A 19333-nucleotide genomic window follows, 5' to 3' on the forward strand; every position below is an offset into this window, starting at 1 on the left:
GCACAGGTGTCTAACTGAGGTAGCTTGCAGAAAAAGGTAAGTGGCACAAGAAAACCCGCCCGTGATAGGCCCAATGTAAGACCTGCTGTTTTTTCGTACTTACACTCAATGTCCTACTATTAAAAAAAAAAAAAAAAAAGTGGTGCAGCGTTTTAACGTTTTCCTTGTTTTCTCGGCACCTACTAAAATGGTGCAGCTTTTCCAGATAATGAACAGCCCCGAGCAGCCGTCTGATCCTTGCAGTATAAAGCACAAAACTTAATCTGCTGAGTGTGCGCCGAGTGTTGTTTACGAGATACCCCTGTTGTGCGGCGCTGTGTATACATTAGCCAGACGGGCCGGTGCGTGAATGACCGTGCACACGAGCATGCGGCTGCAACGTGAGCTAGCCCTTTTGGCCATCTCGTCATTCACCGCAGCAGGTGCCCGTGTAAGCCTGTGTTACGTGACATTAAGATTCTATACTCCATTCCACTTTATGATGTACCGCAGGAAAGGCTACAAGCGCGAGCTCCTTGCTCTAGGGCACGTCTCGGCGGCACAAGCTCTCGTGCACTAAGGGCTGCTGCCAACGCTATGAGCTCGCGCTTCTAGCCCTCGCTGCGGTACAACATAAGGCATGGGCGTACCAACCGGGCGGGGGGGGGGGGGGGGGGGGGGGAGTGGGCAAGGGCGGCGCTTGCCCCCCCCCCCCCAGTTCTCAGAGTGGGGGCGGCAAGGCATGTGTTTTGCCCCCCCCCCCCCCCCCCCCCCCCTGAAGTAGCCGCCACTGGGCAGGGCAAACACTGGCCGGCGGCGCCCAAGGGATACCAAGGGCACCGTCCCCCGGCCCTGGGGGAAAGGGGGTGGTTTGCCCCCCACTCAATAACAAGTTGGTACGCCACTGACATAAGGTGAAACGGACTATAGCAAGGTGCAAAAACATCACAAGCGGAGGAGTTCATAAGGCCTACGAAATTCGAGATAAAGGAGTAGATTGCAGAAGGGAAGTATCGATCTTCATATAAAAAAAAAGAGTTTCATTATATTGAACAAGCTTTGAATCGACATGCTGATGACTAGACAAGCGGTAGGGGCCTATATTATACGTGTATTTTTTTTTTTCGAATAAACAACACTTACTAGTGTGCTTTGTGTTGTCTTACTTCTTCTTGGTCCTCCTTGTTTTCGGTGCTTTTGTGTGTTTTAAAGGGATGGTGAACCGAACATTTCAGTGTCTATAATAATCGGCGCACTCTATTTCCATGAGTCAACAGCCGCCGGTGTGCGCGAGCACACGCAACGAAATCGACGTCATCATATCTCCCATTCGAGCTTATTAAGCGTGAATGGGGGATATGATGACGTCAGTTTCGTTGCGTGGGCTCGCGCGCACCAGGGGCTGCTGACTTATGAAAAGATAGAGCTCCGCTTATTATAGACACTGAAATGTTCGGTTCACCATCACTTTAAACTATGAACCGACTAGCCCAATTAAACACTTTGCTGGTTAATTGGGCTAGTAGTTACTGTTTCCGACTCTGGCGCTCAATTAAATTTGAACTAAACCAAACCAACAAAATGTATCTATCCAGGCCCTGTTGAGGACTGGAGGGCACATGTGATCACCCGAAGATCTTTTAAGATTCAAACCTCTAAACCTCAGTTACACGCCGCTTTATCCCCATTAAAGCTCTGTTCGACTCTGGGCACCTTGGTCAGGATCCCAACCCGCCGAAGATCGCTGGGCCTGCGCTTTGCCTCAAAGCCACCGAGGCGGCGCCAATAAATTTGGGTGCACTAACCCGAGCGACCTTGAGTGTGCTTCTAAGCTTACCCATGACGACACTTGGTTTCTTTTTTGCGCGCATAGTCAGGCGGCGATCTCGCATACCCAAGCTCGATGGACGCCCAGCTGGTCTGCAACTTGGTCAAGTGCCGCAAGAAGCTCACCGCAATCGCCTGGGTAGGTATCTGCCACCAAACATCCAGACATGTCGTGGCATTGCCTTCACAGATAAGAAAAATCATAAAATATATATGTTCTTTGTATTTAAAAAAGATATATATATTTACATCCGGGTGTTGTTTCGATCTGTCGCTTGATTAAAAAAAACAGCCTAACGTTGATCTGGATGTTATTGTCGGTAACAAACTGCACGTTTGATCGATGTGCATCTTGTCTACGGTCCAATACTGCGCCATTGATCAGCGTGTTACACTCCAATTGGTGGCGATCAGCTCCAACCTCCAAAAGCGACATCCGAAAAAAAGTAATAGAAAAAAGTGAAACAGCTTTGTCATTTTGACTGATTCTTGAGGGTGAGCCATCACCTTAGTTTTCAATTTGCGTCTACTTTTCTGTACTAAATCGCTTTGCATAAATACACTGATATGTCATTAGAGTTAAATATTTCAAAGAATGAAGCTAAGAGAGCAGATTACGCTTGCGCCTTTGAACGATCTGTTACTTTGTAGATGATTTCAGGCTGCGTTCATAATTGTTTTTATTATTATTGTAAATCTAAAAAAGTTTCGCATTTAAAGGGTGAATTATCAGAGTTGGGTATTACAAAAAGAAAACTAAGCTATTCGTCCAAACAGAAAATTCGTTTAGTGCGTGTTTTAATTATTCATATATTACGAGGTTGTTCTTCCCATGGAGTAAATATTGATCTGCCTAAAACAATTTTGTAGAGATTTATGGTAGAAAGGTTTGAATTTGGGCTAGTTGGTTGAACATGTTTTGGGGTTAAAAAAGCCAAAGAAAACGACGGATGAGTAGAAGAGACACACGCCATAGAGCTCTACCAAGCGCTCTGTGATGTGTGCCTCTTCTACCCACCGTCGTTTTTTAGTGCTTTTAACCCCTATACATTTATGGCCTAGCACCGCGCTAGATTACTCACATTACCGAGCGATCGAGTTTAAAATTGAATTTATTGCCTTTTGCCCCGCCATTACAAAATTTAATTTATAGCCGTAGGTCGATATTAGAAATGCCATATATAGTTTCTACCTAAGCTCCGAAGCCGCAAGTCAACCCACACGCGCGGCTTACTTCCCCACAAGACACGCGGAGAACCAATCACTCTGATATACAAAAGATGTTTGGCAAACACGATGAAAAAAAAATTAAAAAGAAAAATCATTTTCACTTCAAAATAAATTTTGCGATGTGGCAATAGGCATGACGTTTCACGTGATCACGCCATGCACAGTGTCAGATTTCAACTTTCATTTCTGTATAGTCATTGAATAGTTTAAGAAACGTAGGGCGTGGCGAGTCTAGTGCGTCTCATTATCACTCAGCATCCAATGAGATGGCGTCATTAGCCGATAAGAGCACCCAAGGACCAATCACGAAGCAGGGACATATAACAGTTACTTAACGTTACAGCTCACCAAAAGGAAAACACTTACACACAAGGGCAATTTTTCTTCTATGCACTAAGAGCCAATTCAAAAATATAAAAACTTAAATATTATAACATTCTATTACAAATAAAATAAAAACAAAATAAACGTTGAAAAATGAAAATTTAAAAAAAAAATTATAATGAAAAATACTAAAGAATTTTTACTGTTGCTCCCTGCGAGACCCTTTGGCCTAATACCCAGGTTCCCTTTTTGAATGAGTTATAGATGGGTTGCTGACATACCTATCATCCCGCCTTCCAATGCTTGCAGCTCCTATCATTTCCCCAGTGAGTTGGCTGGGACTCTTGCCTAGCGATGAACACCCTCAATCCCTAAAGTGTATATTCCTAAATGTTCCGAGTTGGCGTTGACGATGTTGTTGCCATGCTCTCGGAGGCGGTCATTTAGACACCGTTCAGTCTGCTCTCTGTACTCTCACCCACAAGAGAGTGGGTGCCTAGAGGGAAAAAACCGATCCTCCAATTCGACTCACCGCACTCCGAACTAGTGAAGAGGGGCGGAGTGCGGATGCGTCTAAAGAATTCAATTGCAAAGTCATTCAAGCACACAATTCAAAAAAGCTTCAAAGGGCATGTTACAAGGTTAAAGTCCGCAGAACACGCTACTTCGTTTTTGACGTCGGTGGTTGAAAGGCTCCTCCAAGAGATCAAGCAAGGTGGAGGTGTGAAACAAAACTTCAGGGGCAAGACAAGAAGACCAGTGGTAGCGCCATACATGCGCAAGTTCCCTCATAGGCTTATGAGAGCAGCGAATAGAGTTAACGATGTGGTCTCTTCAGCCCCAAAAGAGCTCTATGCATGTTCAGAAAGGTAAACTCGCCTTTACGTAAGGCAGTAAGCTGCTCCAAGAAGCACAGAACAAGCCATGTTTCCTGTGTAGTCGGTGTTGTTTATTCATTCCCACTTTCCTGTGGGGGAGAGTACATGGGGCAGGCTGGACGGTGTCTAAATGACCGCCTTCGAGAGCATGGCAACAATATCGTCAAAGCCAATTCAAAACATTTAGGAATACACTGGAGGGACTGCGATTGTTCGGCGCTTTTAAAATTGTCATGAGACGACATTGGGTTGGAATCTTCCTGACATTGCAGAGGCGTACTGGTCCTAGTCTGGCCGAAGAATACTCGCACAGATCACCACTGATTAAGAAGCTTCTTTGTCGCGGTCCAATATATTTCTTTCAGTCTTGCCTTCGCAGAGCTTGATGACGTAAGTGTGGGATCGTAACAATCAATGCCTCGGAAAAAGCTCGGGTAGTAGCTCGTGTCCAACCATTGCGGTGATGAGAATAGCCGAACTCTAATAGCGCCTGGAGCTCAGCACGCGTTTTCTGCTTTGCATACCCCAGCGCGTGGCTATAATTTACGTTGGCAGCATGGGATAGGCACCAGGTCACGTGGGCGCTTGTTCTGGCTCTGAGCAGAGCCGTATATGTAGAGAGTTTGGCCATTCGTTGGGAAGATTGAGAGACAAATGAGGAGGCGCCATTGGCCGAAAGCGGGCAGGGCGTGTTCCAGGGCGTCTTCAGAAATTCAAATGTGCCCAACCAGAAGCCGGAAATAATACCCTGGCGGCGGTCGCAAGAAACAAACTTGATAAGTGCGTTGGAGAAACTCTCGGGGGCTGAAAATATGGTGCACGTGATGTTTCAATCACGGTCATCCAAAATCATGGTGGAAGAGTGCGATTAGCGGAACGATCCACATAATCCGTACGCCAGGCGCCGAGGGCCGGGCATCTGCCGTCTGAGCGGTCGCACTCTCTCCGAGAAAAACAGAGTTGAGCGGCGCATTCGTTTCTTACATCTTTCTGCATGATCATGACCGAAACATCACGTGCACCCTATTTTCAACCACGAAGGTTTACTACACTTCACTCTTACGCGCTTATTAAAACCACATACGAATATATACTTTTGATTGAAACAGTTTCTCGCTAGCACTGCTAGGGGATTCTTTTAGGCCTCTGGTTGGCCAAGAGAGCATAACAAGCCCACTTTCTGCGTCTGGTGCACGCCCGCGCCTCTCATTGACGAAACTCTGTATACACGGCTCCGGCTCCGAGTTAAATAGGGAGGAGCGATGTTCATATTTCTCGAATTTGTTTGGCGACTTCTATTGCCCAGAAATTAAAACTAAGGCACGTTTATTCAGTTATTAATATTAGGGAGTGATTCTAAGTGTATTTAGCAAAAGTAGAAAAATCGCTTCATGACCGAAATGTAGATTTCGCAAAATAACGCCGCAGAAGCGTCGAACGGGACGCTGCGAACTTTAAAACATCACTCATTAATCGATATCTCAAACGGATGGCCGTACTTTTGGAAAAGAAGGGCGCGATCCAGCGAGGGCTATGACGTCATTGTCCTCCTGGAAAATGTGAGAATGAGGGGAAGCGGCCTCGCTTCTCTCCTCCTCGCTTCGGTTCACCAGCTCGGCGGGACGTGGCGAGGAGGAGAGGGACATAATTGATTTGAAGCCAGAGAAGAAGAAATAAAAATAATATGCCTTTGTCCGCTCCGAGGAGGAGAGGGAATGAGAATCGTGACGTATCGTGAGATAGGTCGCGTCACAATTCTCTCTTCTCCACGCTACGTTCCATCGGCCTCGTCGGCCGTGTTCAATCGCGCACTTCTTTTCCAAAAATACGGCGATCCGTCAGAGATAGCGCTCTAAAGTGATGTGTGCTTTTTTTTTTTTTTTTAAGGGAAGGGGGGTGGGTGCAGCGTCTCGCCTATCCTTATCCCTTTAAATAAGTTTACTGTGCTGGGCAAGAGTCCCAACGAACTCACCAGGGAAATTATAGAAGCAGCCAGCATTGGAAGACGGAATGACAGGTATGTCAGCAGCCTATCTTCTCACGTTCTTTTTTTTTTTCTTATCTTCTTTTTCATTTTTTCTCTGTATTCGCGTTTATTTCTGTCAAAAGAGAAAGACGAGCGTGTAATTGCGCGTGCCTCTGTGCGCGCGTGGAATTTGCAGTAAACCTTCGGTTGTTAGTCAGCGTATGTCCTGTGTCCATCCTCTACTTTGTATCCCTTTTTTATTGCGCTGTTTTTTTTTTTCATTATATGCCCATCTAGCTATTTGAAAAGGGAACTTGAGCATTGGACCTAGAGGTCTCTGGGGCAGCAGCAGCAGTAGGAATTTTCAGTATTTTTGACCTTCATTCTTCATTCTTCAGTTTTAACTTTTTTTTTTTTTTTCACTTTTATCTTTTTTTTTTTTAATTTTTTTTGTCATTTTTTAGTGTTTCAGCTTTTGGATTGGCATCAAGAGATAGTGCATGAAAAAAGAGTAAAAAAAGAGTTGTTCATTGTAAGCAGAAGAAGAAGAAGATAATCAATACAAACCAATAGGAAGTATTCACTGGCAGCCGTAGTTGTGTGCGCGAGTGCTGAGCGCGTGCTGATGGCGAGCTTCCACGGTTCTTTTGCAAGGTGCATTCCACACCATCAGGATTGCCAGTCCTAGCAGCCTATTAATGTGGGCTCGTACTGAGCGTGCGCTCTAGGAGAAAGACGAGGTTTTCGAACGGCGATAGGACGTGTTTCTTCGCTGCTCCCAAATTTTCAACCTAGCGCTCGCTTCACTATCCTACGGGACCCCTGCGGTTCCAGCCCTGGCCTCGGGCCACCCCCGCCCGGGTGGTGACCCACCACAACCACCACTGGATGCCTCCAGTGCCGAAATAACCACCATAAACCAGCAGCAGCAGCCACCCCGAGCCCACTGCACCTATAATGACAGAAGACTGGAAGGGACCTCGCACCCGCAGCACGTAAGCCTTCCACCATCCTGTGGACAACCACAGAGGTTATCACCATCGGTTATGGAGCATACCCTTAATGTTCTTGCGACCATAATTGAGAAGAACCCGGCATTTCTTGTGGCACTGAACCAGCTTGTCGCGCAATTCATGCCACCTCCGCAACCTGAGAGCAGCCCACCTCCACAGACGCGGCAACATATCCCACGACTGCGATGTTCATCGAGAAGCAGAAATGAAAGGTCCCGCTCTCCTAGATCAGCGCCTGGACAAAACGACACGATGCCTACTCAAGGTCACCGGCAAATCCAAGATGGCGACCATTCCACTCCGGCCCACCTGCCGGCACAAGATGGCGGCTGGCCCTCGCAAGGAACGCCCCAAGACAGCACGTCGAGGAGTAATGGCGGCTCATCTACAAAACACGGGATGGAACAGCCCGGCCTGCGGAATGCTGAAGTTATAGACTATGAAGAATGGCCACTCCTGGGTGCAACACCTAAGAAAAGAAGGTGGAATCCATTAGCTACAGAAACCGCGGGAAGGTCAACACCCACCTCACATCCGACGCAGACTGTCGTGCTGCGCTCCATTGGAAAGAAAGAGGTGAACTCTTTCACTGGAAAAGAAATACAAGAAGCAGTCAAGAAGGCTGGAATACAAAATCTAGACGGCTATGCCGTCCATCGCAATGAAAAAGCGAACACAATCGCCATTACAACACGGGACCCTCTCATGCTGGAGAAACTTCTGCAAGTGAAAGAAATAAGGAAAGGCGAGGATACACACGCACTACAGCCGTACAAAGCTTTGGCGGGAAACCAATGCCGGGGAGTTATTTACCTCCTGGGCCAAGGAAACAAGGTGACGCCTGAATCACTACAGGCCGACATCACCTGCAAGGGTCGAAAAATCGCATCAGCGAGGCCCATTGGGACAAAAGGCAACACCGTTCTAGTGACATTCGAAGGCAAGATTCTTCCGAAGAAAGTGACCTACATGTGTGAGGTCCTAAATGTCCGCGAGTATCGCCCGCGTCCGTTGGTGTGTTTTCGTTGTCACACGATCGGACACAAAATGGATGTATGCCCACGAAGCGCTGCGCGCTGTGGAACGTGCGGCTCTGAGCACGATGCTATGGAAACATGCTCGCGGAGCCCACAGTGCGTGAATTGCAGCGGAGCTCACTTGGCCACGAGCAATGACTGCCCGAAAAGAGCAATCCCAGAACGGCGCAACAAGCGGCCAAGGGCCAGACAAGAACAAGGAAAGGGTAAGCTCCCGCCTCCCGAAGCACATATGGCACCACCGAAGCTGCAAAGTGGTGGGACATCGTATGCAGCGGTAACCGCAGCAACTTCCGAGCCAGTAGCAACACGTGCTCACCAACTGGAACAACACGACATCACGCTACAAACCTTGCAAGCTCAGCAAGCAAGTTTTGCACGAATGGAGAAACAATTGGCCGCGCTCACGGCGGCAATACACAGGCTCATTGACACACATAATGATAAATATTAATACACAAAACATATCCGGAACCACACAAAAGACACCATCCTCACGTACACAGAACAAACGCTGCTCAAACACTTCACCGTGGATCCTACAATGGAACTGTGGAGGGTTGCAACAAAAGCTACCAGAACTTAAAGTTCGTCTGCAAAAACTTAAAAACCGCGCACCCGACATTATCCTCCTTCAGGAAGCTAATGTCAATAAACTCAGAGTACGGGGATACAAAACATTCATATATCCAAGTATTCAGAGACAAACAAATAACTACGGCATCGTAGCCACACTAATTAAGAAAACACATCCACACACGCAATTAGATTCCGAGTCGGCGTGTTCAGGCGACCGTGAGGTCGTCTCTACACAGGTCAAGCTCGGTGACACTGTAATTACAATCCACAACATATACACACGACCGTCCGTGGGCCCCAACGAGGCCGATTGGATCGAGGGACTCGTAACACCTGGACAACATACCATCCTGGCCGGTGATTTCAATGCTCGTCACAGTGCGTGGGGGTACCCAGACGAGAACGCCCGCAGAAGGAACATCAAGAAAGCCTGTGCCACAGCCAAGCTCAAGCTATGCAACAACCCCTGCGTTCCCACCCGGTTGGCCCAGTCCACCAGCCAAAATGACACGTCACCCGACCTAACGTGGGCATCCCCGAGATTGAGACTTCAATGGCAGGTCCAGTCAGATCCCATGGGTAGCGATCACCTGCCCATTTATCTCAAACTCGGCATCCGTACTTCCCCGAGACGGCGAGTAACCCTCACCAAATGGGATAACTACCGCACGGCGATGAGCCGGCACAGTGACATTCCATTCACCGAGAGAATTCAGCGCGCCTTGAAAGAAGCACGCACGGAATACCAGGTGAAAGAAGACACTCCTCAGCCAGATCTTCACCTAACCAACCTATGGGACAACCGTTTAGCCGCCCTCCAGCACTACAGAGTCCGACGGACACTGACCAACAAGATCCGCCTCAATCAAGCTACAGCCGAAGCTAAGAAGTACACGATAGAACTCTGCCGAACAACATGGCGTGGCCTGTGTGACTCTTTCAACTACAGAACGGGCTACTACAAAGTATGGCACGCATACAAAGGCCTTTCCGGGAAAACGAAAACACGAAACACGGGAAGCAACCTTGCCCTCCGCCTCAAAATAAGCGAAGAACGACTGGCAGATGAAGCGGGAGAACATTTTTTCCCACAGCAACCCAACCCTCCGCCAACCGAAACTTACACTCGACAGCCTATTTTGCACGAACAGCCAGCAGACGCACCATTTACACTTGCGGAGCTTGTTGACGCTCTTAGCTCGGCGAACGCGAAGTCCGCGCCTGGCCCAGACAAAATCACCGTTACGGCGCTCCGGAACCTTCCCACAGACGCCATGGAAGAACTCTTAGAAACTTTTAACAAGATATGGTCCGAAGGGGAAATTCCCGCTGATTGGAAACGATCGACCGTGATTCCCATCCCGAAGGCCGGCAAAACACCACACACGGTCGCTAACCTTAGGCCTATCTCCCTCACCTCTAATCTGTGCAAGGTCATGGAACGTATGGTCACCACTCGCCTTTCATGGATCCTCGAGACCTCCAAAGCATTCCACCCCACACAAACTGGCTTCAGACCACACATGTCAACACAAGATAGCCTCCTCATGATACACTACCACATGTATGAGCGACGGCTATTCAAGAGTCAACCCCGCACACTTGTCGCCATCGACCTACGGAAGGCGTTTGACTCTGTCCCCCATCACACCGTGGTAGATGCTGCTAAGAAGCTCGGGATCCAAGGACGCCTTCTGAACTTTATTAAGACGTTTCTGCAGGATCGTACCTACCAAATAATGATCGGCAACACAAAAGGAAAATGGAAGCCCAACAACGTTGGAGTACCACAGGGTGCGGTCCTGTCGCCGCTACTCTTCAATATTGTAATGACGGATCTCGCTCGAGCCCTCGATAATGTCCCACAAGTTCTGCACACCATCTACGCGGACGATATCACCCTATGGACTACGGCCGGGGGAGCTGAACAACAGCAGCACTACATGCAGCGAGCATTGAATATTGTCACCACCTTTGCCTGCACCACTGGAATGGAAATATCTAAAGATAAAACTACCTACATGGTCATCCCAAGCAGGCGCAGGAAATCTAGCGTCAACATCAAACTTCATCTCGACGGAGATCCTATCACACCATCTAACAACGTGAAAATCCTGGGTGTCCCCTTTAACCAGAACGGGGGCGCACTACATGGATTAAACAAGTCAAAGAACAATGGAAGAAAGGTCTTGAACTCCTCAAAGCCATCTCCAGCAAGTCTTGGGGGGCACAAGAAGAACTACTACGCCGCCTAGTCCGAGCCCTGCTCGTATCCAAAGTGGTTTATGGTATCAATTATCTTCGATTAACGCGTGCACAGGAAGCGACCTTAGTTACAATGAACCGAGCAGCGATGCGAATTGTCACTGGCCTGCCCCGCTTCACCACCGTGGAACAGCTCGAACGTGCAGCGCAAATGAATACCATCCGAGAAATCGCACAAGAGATGGCCATCAGCCAGGAGCGCCGACTGGCGCGCACACCCCATGGACGAGTCATTCTCGAAAAGAGCGGGAGAAGTCATCTAGCGAAAGGCCCAATAATGCCCATCACACCTCCCCCGTGGGACACAGAACTGGTCACCTCAATCAAACCTACTCCCAAGCACCAAGGAATCGACAACTCGGGACGTCGCGGCACACAGGTCAAAATGCATCTCGCAGAAATTGGCTCCCTCAAAGCGAACGTTGAGGTGTTTTACACCGATGCGGCTCGCGACGAGAGTGGCCGCACAGCCATCGCCTGGCATTCCACCACCAGGAAAGAAACCCAGCAACAACTAGCCGCACGCACGCGAAGCGCTTGCGCCGCAGAGCTACTCGCAATACAGATGGCAGTCCATGCATCGACGACAACACGCCAGGCAGGAATTACTGAATCTCGAATCTACACGGACTCGCAAGAAGCATTACGCGAACTTAGACGCTCAGACGCTTGCAACACCACAGTCACAAAAATTCGAACGCTGGTCCGCCAAGCGAAACCACAACAGACAATCACGGTCTCGTGGATTCCGGGCCACGCGAGCATCCCGGGGAACGAGCGGGCGGACGGGGCCGCGAGGGCGCAGCTACAAGCAGAAAAATTGTCCTCAAAAGGTCTCGTCTTCTCGCCCGTTCAACGGGACGAGCAAGAGGAAGACGACTTCGACATCTTCGAAGTCAAACGAGAAGAAAGAATTGCAGGAAAGGCAAGACTCGCCGCCCTGCTGCCACATAATCCCCATCCGATCCCTCGCGGATTTCCGCGCTGGGAAAAGGTGGCTCTCCACCGTATACAAACGCTGACGATGATGACCCCCGTGTGGAGAGCCAGGATACACCGCCCAGCCGACACCCAAGATATCGGACCAAACCCGAACTGCGTGTGCTGCAAAGACCCTGCAACGTGCCAACACTTAATGTGGGATTGTAGGGGGACCTCGCGGGAGCGGACTGCCGTCATCGCAGACCTCCCAAGCCACTTACGCCCTACCTCCTTTGAGGAATGGACCCAGCCGGCCACGACTGAGGAGGTGGAACTCAAGCTTATATACTCATCCATCATAACATTCCTCCAATCCTCCGGGGTCAGGACTTTCATTTGACATAATCACCCCATTTCCCTCTTCCCTTACCCCCGCCCACCTCGAGGCCTTATCAGCCAGAGGGCGGTTTCATTAAAGACGTGTTTAATCAAAATCGTGCGCTCTAGACAGCGCCCACAAATATGGCGCCCAGTGAATACTCCTTATAGATTTGAGTCAGCGCTGGGCGACTGTGTTATTTTACAGTGTGCGTGTGCCACGGTGGCCTAAACCCGTGAGCTTTTTTTTTTTTTTTTACCTGTAACTTTAAATAACATGAACCACCACCTCGCCCAGTCAGCAGTCCTAACATACAACAAACCACGCCCCACGTTTTTTTAAGTTGTCCGTGAGTATACTTTGAATCATTTTTCCGGCCCCGTAACTCGCTCCGGAAATAGCACTCATAAGTTCTTCGAGTCTTCGAGAAAAAAAAATAAACATTAACATTTTTGTATGAAAAAAAAATTACGACACGCGCTTTGCTTTCCACCGCAGGTCACCTCGTGCTCTCGTATCCATCCTGGTGACTATCACACCGTTCCGCGTGCTGAGCTTCCCTCTTGGCCATCACCCGGGAAAGAGAGAGAGAGAAAAAAACGAAGAGCAGTGGAGAGATTGGAAGCCTTAGAAACGGCCATCACCTGGAAACTTCAATCTCCTCTGGAAAGGCTGCAATCAAAATCCGCCTTCTTGGGCGCATTTACAGTGACGATGCCTCGTTCGAAAGGATTCTGTTTCTACACCCCGTTACACCATTACGATGAACCACAGTCTGTACGTCCACAGAGCACTCAAAAAGCAAGTCATGGTTCGCATAAATCTCTGGCAGTTCCTCCTGCTGCGTGAGGCCGCGGTCACACTGAGGATAATCGTGCTAAAGACAGTCTGAAGACAGTATAGAGTTTCAGGGAACCGTCTCTGCAGATCCGGTGCGGTGCGATGGGCCCTCCGGTACGCACTACGCATGCGCGGTCTACTGTCTGAGGCATATTTCCTTCTCGTATGACGGTCACACTGGTCATTCAAAAAAAAAAATTATCTGCACACATGTTGGAAGCCTACATTCGTGCGAAGCAAACATGATTCTAGCATGTGTGACGCATGTCGGGTAATAATTTTGTCATTGTGTCGGCAGCGGGCACGGCGTCGTTTGTCCGAACATTGTGACTGCGGTTTTAGACTTCGTAAAGTTCGAGTTACATCATTGAGCAAAGAAGCTCGCGTTTCTGGTCTTTCACAACAGGAGGCTTTAGGCAAAGCGGGAAGACGCGGGCATTTTCGAAAAGCGTAGTCATAACTTAACTCTACTCAACTACACTAATGCCTCTCAAGACTCCCCCCTAGCAAAGTAAGCGTCACGGCGACTCGCTGCATGGATGGAGCGAGCGAGTCGAACCCTTCCTTAGCGACAAGGTCAGACGTGTTCTGCGAAGAGGACGTCTCCGGAGAGTTGGCCAGCCGCTGCGTTTGCCCCGCCTGTAAGTGTACTTTTTGCAATACACCCGCGGCCTCAATTTACCGGGGTAAACGGAGAGCTATGGCAGCTCAAAAATGTCAAAATGCACGCTGGTGACTTGGTTATAGGAAACATTCTAGCCCAAAGCTTGAGACTGGCAGCTATAAATAATGGACAACACGACGGAAAATCTCAGCGATTCCATTTCGTGTTGTCCGTTATTTTATTTCTCCCGTAGCCTCGGGTTTATGATTATCGAAAATCACGTGCTCTTTTTTGGTAAATCTGAAAATACTTCGCAGTGTCGTTTACTAAACGCAGCATCAAACTGTTGAGTCTCGTGGGATGCTGAATTAAAGGATAATGAACACATGCGCGTGGAAGATCAAAGCAATCTATGCCGGGCGTTCTTGCATCTAATGCCAATCGTGTGATTGGCATTAGAACGTTTGATTGGCGTTAGAATCGATAATAACATGATTGGGACTCGCCATGGTGGTCACTGACTATGGTAGAATATCTTTTGCGTTGTAACTTTAAGCTTCTAAAACTTCAATCTCAACGTTCTAAAGCCAATCTTTCTTTTTTGTTTTTTGTGGGAAAGACATTTTTTTGTGTTTGTCATTTTTTTTTTTCATACACCGAGGAATGTGTGTCAGCCCAAGCGTGCGTAAATGCGGAAGAAAAAAACATTTCTAAAAGCTCACCTCCAGCCGCCCCTCTTTCACCGACGCATTAATGGAATAAGAAACAAAACTCAAGAAGAAGAAGAAAAAAACACCAACAGATCATGAACAGACAGGGACAAAATATTATACGGCATTAAGTCAAAATTATACGCGCCTTGCGCTTGCGTATGGTGTTTTCGAAGAAAGTCTTGAATGGAAATGAGACAGCTCAACCAGCGTTTTGGTGCGACAGACGCTACACACCGGACGAAGTCGGCACAGGTTAGGTCGATCAAACAGGGTTTTGCCCCGAGTTCATTGTAGTAACATCAGCACCTTCTGGTACATGCGTGCTTTTAAAAGGGTCAGTCCACTTATGCCATCCCTCTAGGTCCAAACGATGTACCGCAGATTCTTTCCGATAATCTGCCGCCTAAGGAAAGGTTTGAAGATCATGCAAAGTTCGGGGTCCATTGAACGAATTTGGTGCTAAAAGGCGATGGACTACACCCGAGGGGGAAGTTCGCTTTTCGCTAGGCGTTGAAATCCACCGTTTTCACACCGCGCAGCGAACGCCACCGGGCGAAATTCGTGGCTTTTTCGCAGCGTATTAGCTCCTGGAGTCCAGCCTTTGTACGAAACTTAAAAAAGAAAAAAAAAAAGAACCTTGTTACAATTGTTGTTTTAGAAACGCCACTGGTTCTATTTCATTGATTTGTTAGTGGTCTTAGAGTTAAATCTTGCACTATTAATAAGTCGTACACAGTGAAGCACCCGTACCAGCACCAACAAAATTACGCAAGATTTAAAACCCAGCAACGCAATTGCTGTTGTTGATTTTTTAAGTGAACCCCACGCTTATTATCAATGATTATTAATGTCCAAGTGTGCTGCGTGGTGCATTTCATCTGAAGTACTCCATCGTGAGGACCAGATTCCACCGCTTGTCACAACACAACGTCCAGACAATGTCTCGTATATTATACCATACAAAAAAATTAATATGTATATTTAAATGTAAGTGAGACGCGGACGCCGTTGAAATGTTGTCAATATGCATCCGTGTTCATTTTATTTTTCTCGGTTAATCTGTAAGGGGCTCAAGCTCTAAGACCTCCGGTGCGTCTACGTTTCCCTCAAAGCACCTGAGAAAGCCAAGCGCCGCAATCTACTGACTCGGCGAACGCCGAGGCTGGAAATCGGTTAGCAGATCTCCCAGGTGCTTTGCGGGAAAGTAACCGCTCCAAATTACTTAGCGTGCATGCCACGGCGTCGACTCACGGAATGCCACCTAGAGGCCAAGGCCTACATTGCGTCAGCCTCGCGGCCAGCGCATCCTGCAGCGTCCCACCGCGCGGCGTCACCAAGACAGACGCGCCTTTCGCTTTGCGGCGTCTCTCGTATACCTTGAGCGCGCGGGTCGCCTTTTCTTCTCGGTGGAATGAACTGACGTAAGCCCTTCCCGTCCAGGTGACACTCCCCTGCCGGGCAAGTTCGACCTAGTCCGCGTTGACCTCGAACCCACGGAGCAATACAGATCGGTGAGGATTCAACACGGGCACGTTGAGCTCAGACGGGCCATCACCTTTTTTTTTTTTTTTTGTAGCACATAAGTCACGTGTACCGAGACTCCCTAAAACTGATTGGGCGCGGTTGACAGTCAGTGAGTGAATGGACAAAGCTTAAATGCGCGTGTCTACAATGAAGCAGCCGGCATTCCTAAAGAGGCAGCCAATCGCTCCTCTGTATTTTTGTTTATTTCAGCTGATAAAAAGAAAACACATGTTTCGGTGACAATACAAAACAGTGTCGCCAGAGTTCCCGAACACGAGGTAAAAGAAACAAAAATATAACGGAGTCGCCTTTTTAAACCAGATCTGTCACCAACAATGCCGGTGGAGCTTTAACAAAGATTCGGCAGCCACGTGCGGCCGCGGTGCGTAGACAAACCACACGTGAATGGCCTGGTGACCAGCCGCGGACGCGTAACGCCTCGTTCTCGCCGAGCGGACAAACCACCCTTGCCGTTACCTGCCCTTGCCGACGTAACAAAGGCGGTTTCGGGTCGACCAAAGCTATCTTTAGCAGTACAACGTCTTTTCATATTCAAATCATTTCGCCCCCCGTCTATAGGCTATAGTTCTACGAAATCACTGTCCTCCGCCAACTCGCCCATGCACGCTCGTTGTCTCTTCGTTGATAGTTGTTGTTTAAAGCACCTTTATTGGAGTAAAAAAAAAAATCATTCTTTGTCTCGTCTGGAGAGGACTCTGCATAAGTGTGTGCTGTGCTTATGCAGCTTCTCCTAGAACCACTTAACCGTGAAACACATGTGAGCAAGAATCGCGTGCCGTCGCGTCGCCAAGCGGCGTAAAGCGTGTTTCACATAGCGGTTTTGGCCCTAAAGCGGCGCGATTTCTGTTGTCGCGGCGCTCTGGCCAGCACCAGCGGTTGAGCGTCACGAGCGCCGCGACGGCAGAAATCGCGCCACTCTAGGGCCAAGATCGCTGCATGTGAAACACGCTTAACCGTAGGAACCGCCAATGCCGTGCCACGTGCCGTGGTAGCGTTAGCGACGGTTGCTATGGTTACGCTGCTTGGCGGCACTACGCGACGCGATTTTTGCTCACATGTGTTTCAGGCTTCTTTAAAGGGATACGGAATCGAAACTTGAAATATAGAGAAAACATCAAGAAATGAGTTCAATATGATCAGCTAAGCCTGTAATGAATAATCGCACGGTCGTATTTTGAGCAGATGGCTATATTTTATGGTCTAAATGCCGCGATTTTGGCGAGCGCTTCAAAATCAGCCATGGAGGAGCGCGATGCATCTCGGGAGATCCGGCAGACGTCTTGACGTCATCATGCCTCGGACGACCAAGCGTACCGTAGTGACGAGTTTTGCCACTTGGAGGCGTCAACGCGTTACAATCTCGCTTTGTCGAAGTACCCAAGGGCTGTAGAGATCGCGGGGCCAGCACGCGCACCAAACCTGAGAACAACCGAAGCACGCGTTTGCACGTCGCGCGAGAGCTGAAACCAAGGTGGCTCACTTCGTTTTGGCTCTTTCCACCAAGACGCCTCGGTATTGCGTTCAGGCCTAGGCAATCTATACCAGTGAGCGGACATACCGCTGCGGCGCTGCTTTCAGAGGCATGTTGTCGTCACGACATTCCATTGAAGCTTCATAACCAACTACCAGGTGGTTTTTGATTATCGTTTAATTCACTTTAAAATATGTTTTCTTGCGTTTTCTAGCGCAATATTTATGTTTCTGTGGTTGTGCTGCTACCTGCGTCGTGTTGAAACAAAGAAATGAGCTCCAGAATTTGGTTTCCGTACCCCTTTAAGGCCCGTTCACACAGGCTGTGTTCCAAAACTTACTCGAATGGATCCGAGTTTATTTCGGCGGATCATATCACGTGACAAGACAGATAAAGCAACGCTGGACGCGGATAGGTTTTCTAACTCCAAGGTACACAACCTTTACCCTATGGAGTGAGATCGGGTAAATTTTGGAGCGCTGACATTGCGCTAAGAGCGTGCTGACGGGAACCTTCACCACATTTATATCGCACCGTCAAAACTGTTACTCATGGACGACGACAGGGCATGACCTAAACAACAAAAGCTTCAAAATCGCATTTGAAACACTCAACTTTGTAGGTAAATACAACCGACGAATGCATTACCTAATTATGCGAGCAAATACGAAATATTCCGAGATATCTAACTAGGGATTTGAAATAATGATACTTAAAATACCGGCCATCTCTAAGCGGTGCGTTCCTCTATCAAAATGTAAGCCACGACTCCTAAATAAACTATTCCCAGCAGCCAGGCAAAAACGCCCAGAAACAAAGCCGACCAACATCAAAGAACCACACGACGAAACACGAACATCGTACGTGTCGCAGTTCGCTGAACCCACCTTAAGAAAACAAATACGCGACTACTATTAGCTCTCTTCGTAACAAGACTTATAGCTCGACGACAAACAGCGCAAACAGCGCCGACCGACGACGTTCTCGCGGGCACCGAGCGTGATGAGCGACGCCGAAGGAACGTCAACACGCGTGACGGAGCGAGGCGGGACGTGATCCGAGTCTCGCCTCGTGTTGATGTCCGCCACCGCATTACGCCGGTGCGGAAACGGCGGCCGACCGTTAGAAAAACAGCGGCGGCTGCCGGGGGGACGTTCGTTCATTTCTGGATACCGACGGCAAGGCACGCTGCTGCGCGGAGCACGCCGAAGGCAAGCGGCCGGGCAAATGTTCGATCATCCGCTGTCGGCGTTGGTCAGCACGGAGGAGAGAGATGGCCAATCGAAAACTATTCGCTATACTATACCGATACAGTCTTTTTGGCGTCGAAGTGCTTCGGTGGCGCCGCCTCGTGACAGACCTTTCCGGAACACCTTCAGAGACCACCTCGCAGCGAAGCGTATCGTGGGGTTGTTCCGATGTACCCTCGTGCCGAGTCGAACGTGTTGTACATCCTGCAAGTGGCACGATTCATTTTCTCTCACTATAAGAAGCACGGAACGCACAAAAAATAAGGCGAACACAAAAGTAGGTTATCACACACTATTTTTCTTTTTGCTTTCCCTCTGCGTTTACTGCGTTCAGAAATCACAAAATGCTAAAACCAACATCAACTTCGTCTTCAATTCCTGGATCAAGGCAAATCTTATCAAATCATTTATTGTACCTTAAGATACAGATTCCGGAGCAACGGACAAAAAGCCAATCCTTGTTGTCTTGACGAGTCCGGGCCCCGTATGCTTGGAAGAGGGCAATGGCCATG

The 19333-nt window shown here is 48.6% G+C and overlaps 1 protein-coding gene across 1 annotated transcript in view; it reads left to right on the forward strand.

Annotated features, from left to right (window-relative positions):
• Window positions 1–1882: 1882 nt before the first annotated feature.
• LOC115330729 (E3 ubiquitin-protein ligase CCNB1IP1-like) overlaps window positions 1883–19333 on the forward strand; it is a 35641-nt gene continuing 18190 nt past the window's right edge. The window contains exons 1-4 of the mRNA XM_040504196.2: window positions 1883–1945; window positions 12897–12912; window positions 13820–13879; window positions 15996–16066. Of these exons, the coding sequence (XP_040360130.1) occupies window positions 1883–1945; window positions 12897–12912; window positions 13820–13879; window positions 15996–16066 (210 nt within the window). The remainder of the gene's footprint in view (window positions 1946–12896; window positions 12913–13819; window positions 13880–15995; window positions 16067–19333) is intronic.

The sequence above is a fragment of the Ixodes scapularis genome, unplaced genomic scaffold (assembly GCF_016920785.2).
Source record: "Ixodes scapularis isolate PalLabHiFi unplaced genomic scaffold, ASM1692078v2 PGA_scaffold3__209_contigs__length_174095766, whole genome shotgun sequence".
NCBI lineage: Eukaryota > Metazoa > Arthropoda > Arachnida > Ixodida > Ixodidae > Ixodes > Ixodes scapularis.